At 37.1% G+C, this 10154-nt stretch overlaps 1 protein-coding gene across 19 annotated transcripts in view; it reads right to left on the reverse strand.

The window, feature by feature from the left end:
- LOC136838808 (protein muscleblind-like) overlaps positions 1 to 10154 on the reverse strand; it is a 496719-nt gene that overhangs the window by 44752 nt on the left and 441813 nt on the right. For 11 of the 19 annotated variants that reach the window (XM_067104402.1, XM_067104404.1, XM_067104416.1 and 8 more), the window contains one exon: positions 1565 to 1699. The exons of the other annotated variants lie outside the window; for them this stretch is intronic. In XM_067104402.1, the coding sequence (XP_066960503.1) occupies positions 1565 to 1699 (135 nt within the window). The remainder of the gene's footprint in view (positions 1 to 1564; positions 1700 to 10154) is intronic. 19 annotated transcript variants of the gene reach the window in all.

Raw genomic sequence — 10154 nt, forward strand, 5'->3', positions numbered from 1 at the left:
AATATTTCACTTAAGGATGTTCGTTCCTTCTCAAGAGATTCATCCTTTCTGGGACATTCACACAAAACTGGTGACCTTGAAGAGACTCTCATGGCTGTTCCATCCAGAGCCCTTTTAAAAACAGGAACTTGCGAGATCTGACTCACGAGATCTCTATATTCTTCATTCTAAAATATCCCTCGTCAATTACTTCCCAACGGCCAGTTTTCGCTAAGAAATATGAAGAAGTTTTAGCCTCTGGTTATCCTACCCAATACTAGTACCTTCAAGCTATACAGTAATAATAAAAACTGAACGTGTCTTGTACAACTTCAGTTAGAAGGATTTATCATAAGAATTTAACTAAAACTACATTTCTATTTTTTTAATATTCGTGTGATGTTAACTAACATGAGTGCGTTTCTATGCTGTGTCTGTGTTAGCATACACTCAAACTAATACTGCTTGAGTTCATCACACCAACTTGAGACCCAAAAGGTTGGTGGTTGGTGAAACAGAACTGTAAAACCAAGAGCAGAAACATGAAACTTGAAATGTGGCTTGAGAGTAAGGTGTTGTAAAAGGACAGCAAAGAAGACAGAAAGAGGGACTAATCTAAGAGTCTGACATGTCGAATGTATATATATGGTATATCACTCATACAAAGGGCGATGGGAAGGAAAGGTTCAGTGGGTGGGAGGGATTGCTTCAACATTTAATATATCAGTAAAACTGCATTAACTGATCCGTTCCTTGATGGATCTACTTAAATGAACGTGAAAATAACTGCTGTACAATTCATCTCAGTGGGTATTTTATGGTCAATGGTCACACATGATCATGTGTGTATGTATTTTGGATGTGTGAGCACAATGTGAGTGAGAGATCAATGACTGGAGTGTAATAGTCCATGAAATGTCAGTCAAAAAATTAAAAGAAATAAAACAGTAAAATGAAAAATATGGGACAGGGGGATCGAATAAAAAATGGCAGCAACATTACAAAATACGAGTACCTTTACTCCTCGTTTGGAGTGATGTGAAAAAAATTGGGCACATGAACTTTTAGATGTAGTGCTGGGGAAAAAATCTATCAAAAATGGTACCTTCTATTATATCTATGAAGTGTGAGACTGAGACTGTGACTGACATGCTAATCAACGCGTCAGCTACCACAGAAATGCACAAGAGTCGGTAGGAATATAGGAAACAATAAAAAATGGTCATCAATATTAACAATAATAGTTACAAAATAATAAAAAATAGCTTTCTTTTAAGACAATCGTCTGTTAAAAGCTGTGAAGCAGCTGTGCAGCAAAGGCTGTTGATTAATTCTTCATGCTTTTTACTTTCTTGGAGAGGGGTGAAAGGGACAATTTAGAAATATATAAATATTGATTTGATTTTTCTTTGGAATGTATTTTTCTTTGTTCTTCAGGTGGTATTGGTGGTGGTGGTGGCACTGATGGAGTTAAGTGATAGTGGTACTGAATGACTTGGTGGGGTGTGGGGGGGACTGAGTCTTCGCTCTCCTCAAGACAGAACCAGATGACTTTTTATGAATATGATATCTGAGATGAACTTACTGCGAGCATAAGAGGAACGCTTTCTGAAGAGTAAGCAGTGTTGTATAGGTTGTATTGCGGCTGAGTCGCTGGAGGTCTCGAATCTTGTCTACTGTGAGAAGACGAGGAGGCACTAGGATAATATTGCTGTTGGATCTGGGGACGGAAACGGGGGAACTTCAGACTCATCACTACAAGCAGCGCCTTTCTTCTACGCAAGCGCACACGCACATCAGACACTCAATCCCATCCAACTCTTGCACTCACATTCACCTTAGCTAAAGCAGCCTTGTAATCTCCTGCATGAAACTGTTACATATACTACACCCTCACCAAATCACTATCATTACTAAAGACTAATTGTTTATCACTCCTTTACTGTATCTTCATTAATTTCCATGATTCAACTCAAAACACTAAGACATTTTCCCTCTATACTATGATCTCTTTTCCCCACACCCAAATTATGAGTTTGATACGTTCCCATGTACTTCTCTCTCTCCCTCCGTATCACTCTTTCCATGGAACTATTACTACGCTATTCTCCCCATCCTAGCTCCATCTTTCCCTCTCCCTCCACTGTAGTACGCTATCACATTCCTGCTCCATTTACAAAACATGAGGAAAAAAATAAGAAATGAGTTTCAATTCGTGTACAGAAAATAGTTACAAAGCTTCTCCAATAAAAGCAACAAATTCCACCACGAAATTAGTAACTTTTTGAGGAATATATTTTGAACAACAAATAAAACTTTCAAAGGCTAACAATGAGAGGAGTTTTTCTTCTTTTTTAATCATCTGAGGCCATATTAAGTAAATGATAGCCAACAAGAAAAATGCACAATATCAATAAGCAACAATAAATCAAATGGAAGATGCAATGTTATGTGTTGGCTGATTATATCATTCATCAAGTATTGGTATGTGCTGAGGAGGGGGGGATGGGGTGACACTGAGGGGACTGTGTAGAAGTGTTTCTGCATGCAATCGCACTTATGTTACCTCTGTTGTGTCATTTTTTGGGGAAAAATTTTTGGGTTAAATTATATTTCTACATCTTTACAATAAAGCAGAAAATTAAAGTGGAAACAACATACATACCTAATCCCACATCCTCATTCTTTCTGTTTACTTCTTTTCTTTACAGAATCACAGTCGACACTAAAAAATATGTAACAGACAACAAAAAGCAGATACAGTGGATTTCAAGTGCATAACCTGAAGTGATGCAATTTCTGGGAGTACTTTTTTTATGCAGCTCTTACGTAACGAATCCATCCATAACACGAATGTCAGCCCGACAATGAAAGTACTGCGAACGCCAACCACATCTTAATTTCGTTGTCTGTTCGTTGAAGGAAAGTTTCGTTCGAATTCATATGAATGACAAGCGCAATCTCTCTCTCTATCTCTATCGCTCTCTCATGCACCAGAATTGGGGTTCTGACAGTTAGACCTGGGTGAAGGGGACGGACAGAAGTGGGAGGAGTTTAATTATCCTGTATTTACACAATGCCTTTGAGGAGTTATCATTGCACTGCTACTTAGGATTTCATTTCAGTGAGCCTTAGGAAAATAGATTCTTTGTTATATTGTTGTTGTTATTATTATTATTATTTAAAATACGCACACAATCAAATGGAACCAGCCTTCATGGCATTTAACGTCTGCACCCAGTTTGCCTAAAACAGTGTGTCCATTTGTGAAAGAGAGAAAATAGTGAGACGAGAATAACAAATAAGTAACGATGATTTAACAGACAGATGAAAACGTACATTCAAAAGCAGAGGTTCAAGTCAGAAAAACTAAGGCACTTGCGCATGGCTCTATAAAGTAGTATTACAGCCTCTCTTAAATTTACGAACTTGAGCATGAACCCTACTGCCAGAGAAACCATTCCAAAATTTTACAGTTACAGGAACGAGACATCTGGTCCAGGGTAGAGCTGCATCTCCACAGCAGTTGGATGATGCTATTTAGAAAAGAAAAAAGTACTCACAAGCTCTTGGGGCGCTGGCACTAACTGCACTAATGGGAGTTGCCCGTTAAAATACAACTAGTGGAGGATGACCAAGTAGGATATTTTCTGGTGATGGACTAAAATACCAATGTTGGGAAAAAGGAAGCAACAAATTAGGAGCAATTTTGCGTAAAAGATATGGATACCAGGGAAGCTGCTGATTTGGACAGGAGAATATCAGTTCAGTTATGGCAGAACCAGAGATCTAATGCACGTGGCACTGGTACAGTTATCTTTGTAGGATTACGCCTGTGAAGACTTGCAGCAAATAGTGTTCCATTTGGGGTGAACGAATAACTGCAACAAGTTATATCCACTATTTATAAACCAACAATCATGCTATAGCTAAAGATTAGGTGGAATAATTCATTACAATTCAGAGTTTCAGCTGCCTATTGCCAAGAATTCAACATTTTTGTTTCTCTTCATGTCTATTTTATAATGTTCAACATTACATATCGTAAGATAAACACTATGCATCACATCACCGAGACATATTAAGTCTCCCAGTCGACAGTTACTTTCGCAAATAACACTGACTTTCTCTTCATCGCATGAGTTAAAAGTAAACAAACTACAACTAGCATCAATCCAACTGGATCCAGTAAATACGTCAAAAAATGATGTCAAATTTTTCGGAACATATATTTTCATTCATCAGTTTATTATAGGACCTTTGCGTCACACGACGCTGAAGGCGTTGATGTTGATCTGATCAGTGTGTTACTTTTCAACATATATGAAGTAACCAAGATACTTCCCAAATCACTTTCAACGTTATCTCGGTGCATTCCGCATAACGACAGCGAGAAGCACCTAGAACAGAACTTCGGGAATATTAAGAGTGTTTTATTCATTCAAATCACGTAGTGCTTTACTTTTCATTACTTGACGGACGTAAGAATTAATAAAAAAACAGGCAACCGATTTAATTCAAATTCGTCATACGCAAATTTGCTTAGGGAAGATTTGCAAATGTTTCAGAGCTCTCCAATTTTAAGGCAACTAACTGAAAATTAATTACCATAAATTCTGATGTAATAATCATTATTCTTACATATGAGCTGAGGGCCAGTTCGCCATAGTTTCTGTAGGCAAAGCGCTTTCCGTAACATCTTTCTAGTATCGATTCTATTTATAACATGAGCCCTGTCAAATACCTTTAATTTCTGTCACAATTTCATCTTGTATTTTCCTTCCTACTTTATTAATCCAACTAACCTTTAAACTCGAACTCCTTCCCTTCCCATGCAGGCAAAAAATGTCCCAAATTAGCCGAAACTGGCATCTACTTCACTCCAAGTCATCAACATTACAGAATAAAATGCACCGTCGTCACCCTGAATGGCACCAGATATCATCGAGGGTTTATTGAAATTCCGAACTTCCCATGATTTCGAAGACCGGAAAAAATATTAGCAGAAACTAAGTCCAGCGTAACACCCTTGTTTCCGCTTTAAACGACTTTCAAGTCTAAATAACGGGAGACAGTTAATTAGAGACTATCGCAAATGATAAATTAATTTCCCATTAGAGAAGCGCTTTTGTAGTTTAATTATGCGAGTCCCTCCCCGGTTGACTGCACCGATTGCAACCTCCGTTTTCTCTTCTGTGTTTCCCCGTTGTTGCAAGTTCCCTCGTCTGATCGCTCCCTCGCTTGCTGATTGCTTGCTCCCTCGCTAGCTTTCCCCCGTCTGCCTGCTGTTGATGCTGCTGCTGTTGCTGTTACTTCTCCTGATGCCGATGCTGCTGCTGCTGCTGATTCCGTCGCAGCCACTGCTTACTAGACCCATTCCTACCTCCACCTCTTTGTCCTTTTAGCTTTTTTTTTTCTGCTATTCCCAAAAGCACGCCACTATTACTGCCAATATCCCTTTCGCCCTCTTCTCATTATCTCTTTGCTTCTTATCTCTTCCTTCTCCTATTCAACCTATTCTCCTGTCTTTCCCTACTGCTCTATTGCCCCCTCCCAGAATGCCCCATCCCCTCTCAAACCGCCTCTTTGTCAGGCATCAGCTGGTTCCTAGCCGAGTCATTACCAGCTTTTTATATGGAAAGTTGGAAGACATCTGGAGCACGAACAGCCAATCCCAGAACACAATATTAAAACCCCTCCCACCATCCCCCTTCCTTTAAAATCAACCCCAAAACTTCAAAAGAAGAAAACTAAGAGATACAAAGAACTAAAAATAATAACAATAACATACTCTTTCCAAAAACAAAAACCCAGTTTGGGTTCCCGATCTCAGGGGAAGTAAAATGCAACATTTTTGATGCAATGAAATACGCGTAACTGTAGCTTCACCACAAATAATAAAAAAGTATTATATATATATATATATATATATATATATATATATATATATATATATATATATATATATATATATATATATATATATATATATAATCTATTATTTTAAAACTAGTGAGTCTTTATCCGGGTTCATGTGATTTCAGAAGCTGAAAGGTCATGAAATTTACTATAGTCGTGTTTTATTCCTCCGAAGCCACCTACTAACAAGCAAAACAACTGAATTGTATTTTTTTTGTTCAGCGCGTACCCCGTTCCCCTTAGAAGGGGCGACAAAAGGGGGTTAGCTTTCTTGTTCTAGTCTCTTGGAATGAGGTTGCTGGCCTCATATTTTTTTTTTTTAACCTTAGCTGCAACCATAAAAATAGTCTAACTGCCACGTGCGGAACTTATTTCTTAGGTCAAGAGAAGCAAAATAGGTATTTTACGGGCCATGCCCATCCGCCCGTCCTCGCCAACGACTCAGTCCATCAGTATGTATGCATGTGAATATACGAGTATATATACTGTGCATATATATATATATATATATATATATATATATATATATATATATATATATATATATATATATATATATATATATATATATATATATTATATATATATATGTGTGAATATGAAAATGTATGCAAAACAGTACTATTGTCTACATCTCAATTAATTCAGTCATACAATCCTAAGAGCTACACCAGACATGAAGAGAGATGTTTAACATGAGCGCAAATTTAAGAGTAACTACAAGCCACTGGGTTAAGTCAAATTCTCCTCAGTGGTAAAATATTAGCCATTACAAAATGCGCGTCAATGCCATTAACAACTTCATTGTAAAGCTATACTCGAATAAAGGACAACAATCTATGGTATTTACAAAATAGAAATTAATATTCTGGCGATATAACGCGCAAAGTATGAATCGAATATTAAACACAAATATACAATCATAACTAATACACGGAACACTTCAAGAGAGACCTGTATGCCTCCTTTAAATCTATCGTTTTACTGGTAAATGTCAGGCCTCAAAAAGCCACAAATTAGGTTTGGTTGGATGCCGCAAATCAAAGTCCACCGGTTTGGTTCGACTTTCATACATGCTCCACTATACATACATACATACATACATACATACATACATACATACATACATACATACACATACATATAAATATATATATATATATATATATATATATATATATATATATATATATATATATATATATATGTAAATATAATGTATATGAGTAAAATTTGATATATACTTACAATATACTGTAAAACAACGAATAGTTACAGGCGCAATAACGTAATAAGTTTCACAAGGTACTACAGGCATCCTGAAGGAGAATAAATTACACGTCAGCGACCCGAGAGAGAGAGAGAGAGAGAGAGAGAGAGAGAGAGAGAGAGAGAGAGAGAGAGAGATATCACATCAGTCATGAGTTTTGGTTATGTAATGAGAAACATTAACGTACTATTATAATTTAAATAAATCCAACTACATGATCATAAACACCATTATCGTTATTCACAAACCGATCTAATCTGTGAAAAGACCAAAAGTCTATTTTCCAGTGGAAACAATAACCCACCTCGTCCGTTCAACAACTAAATGAGCCGCATAACAAATGACATCAAACATTATATTATAAAGACGCTAATTAGCCAGACATTATGTAGACGCTAATTAGCACAAGTGACGGACCTTGATGACCAATTATTGTAAGGTCCATCATCAAAAGAGTACAGATAATGATTCGTAGTGCAGACTTCAATCAATTAATAGCCCGCGACTGGAGTTGGGCCTCTCAGAATCCAATCAACGAGGATGAATTTTCCTAGAATAATCAAATTATAATCAATGAAGTGAGGAGAAGGAGCAATTATTTTATATGATGACAGCACAAAGACCAAATAAAATAAACCTGCTAAAAACTGGAGACATTAGAAACATCCTGTAATGATTCTTGGTGACACTTCGTAAGAATTGAATTCACAAATAATAATGATATTGATAAAACATGGAAATAACAAATAAACGAACATTAGGAATTCTGCTTTGAGATCTAGTAAACAACATGATAAAATGCAATCCAATTTGGTACAGAAGCCACGCGAAAAGTTAGGTTAACAATACGATCGTGCAAAAGTTGAAGCGTGGCAACCTTGGTCTTACTTGATTCATATCCATATTATTCACTTGATGATGGAGCGGTGGTCATAGTGAATTTTCTAAAAGAATTAGTATCAAAGCTAAAGAGCGACAGCAATCTCCTAAGGCTATTTTACAACTGACATTTAGATATCTAACATGAATGGAGCGGGTTCACATGAGAGAGGTTGTTTGAAATACGTGAAGGCGCTTTTTCTGCTATCTCGTCTCTCTTGACATTTATTTCCTGATACATTTACGAGTAGATGAATGGAATTTATGGTCCTATGATCTTGTATCTACTCGGCAAAGCACTAATACATCTAAACCTTCGAAATGAGGCATACAAGTCCTGCATACACTGCCATTCTCAAGCACTGGTTTCGCGCACACACTTCATGTAATTTTACGCATGTATGGTAAAACCGTATTTGGGTTGAGGTGGATGTTCTTAATTTAGCCCAAAGAGCATCCACGACCATTAAGGAATATCAAAATGAACTTTCATTAAGAGTGGCACATCCAGCCCTACCCTCCCTAATCAGCGCTAATGAAGAGAGGAATTTGTGGGTTGCAGCTGCACTCTATGGAGTGAAGATATTTTAATTAATCCCATAAAACGCCTTCCAAGCATAGGTTTTGTGATTCTTTCGGCATACTTATATGAAATGAACGGCAAGAGTATGTCAAGTGTCATTCCTTTCTTTCATAGCAAGAAAAGTTACTGAAATCATACTACATTTAAACGTGGCATATCATTTCCCGGCGTAATTATTCCTTAGATTACTACCCAGAATAACGACACTACTCAGTAAGAATAAAGGTACAATTCTTGAAGTAAATTTTAGTAATTACTTGGGCCAACGATATTTTTTTCACAGAAACATTTAACACGAGGAAAAATAAACGAACAAGAAAGAATGCAAATAGGGAATTTAGTCCGAAGCAACAGCAGCCGCGCTTAACACGAATTGTTTCGACAATACTTAATTACCAACCGTGCCATCCACAGAAAGTTTTCCTTGCGGTTTGCCAATACCGCTACGGAAAATATCCACCACTCTATTTCCACTTCCTTGAACGGAATATTAGCTTATGGAACAAACACACTTTTCAGATTTTCAGCAAAATCTGAAGAGACATCCAAAATGGTGATTAGATTTCAGATGGCCTTGGTAATGAGGACAAATGGGGGTAATAACCTGTATTACCAAATTCGTAACTAAATTTGTGGAGTTTGTCATACAGGGAGGGAGAAAGGGCTTCCAGGGACGGCTAAGGTACAGGGGAGAGTGGAGATAGGGGAACAAAAGCTATATAACGAAAGAAGGAACTCCTGTCCAGCTGCACCCATCATTTGACACGGTAAATAAGAACCGCCCCCCCACCCCCGCCATCCTCTTAATGTAAATTCCCTCTCTATTTACGGATCGATGAACAATTCTTCAAACTTAATTTGAGGGTACGCCCATTCATAATAATGATGGGAATAAAAGAGGCTGAGGAATGACACACAATATGGGACTACAGTACCAAGAAATGTCCATAACTAGAGTGGGATCTTTCCCAAGAAACACAGATCTATTGTCTTTTCTAGGAAGTTGGAGACAGACGTTTCAAGACTTTTTATTTACCCTTCGGTATAAACAAGAAAGTCACTAGATGCTCCGTTTACTGGAATATGTCCATTATGAGGGGCATATCAAGAAATTTTAATAAAAAATGCCCAACCACATGGAATTCATGAGAAAATACCATATAACACATTTTTTTACTTCGTGTATAATGTTTAATGTGACACAGTACAGACTAAAAAAAAAATAAAGTTAATTATGCCCGACACAACGCCATTCTATATTCCTTCAAGTGATTCTTGTACTATAACACAGAAAATGAGTTAAAATTCAAAGAGAATTAAACGGAAAATCTGGAAGTCATTTATATGGTAACACGGAAATCCCGAGGTACTGTTTTTCGGTCTGAAATCTTGCCTGGGATGAAAAATCAACAAGATGAAATGGCATGAATATTAACTTGCAGTATTCCATTTGAAAAGTATTAATTAAATCTGGAAGACGCATGCTAATCATCTATTCTAAACATCTAAATAATAAATCATTCA

This window comes from Macrobrachium rosenbergii, chromosome 5 (genome assembly GCF_040412425.1).
Source record: "Macrobrachium rosenbergii isolate ZJJX-2024 chromosome 5, ASM4041242v1, whole genome shotgun sequence".
Classification (NCBI taxonomy): Eukaryota; Metazoa; Arthropoda; class Malacostraca; order Decapoda; family Palaemonidae; genus Macrobrachium; species Macrobrachium rosenbergii.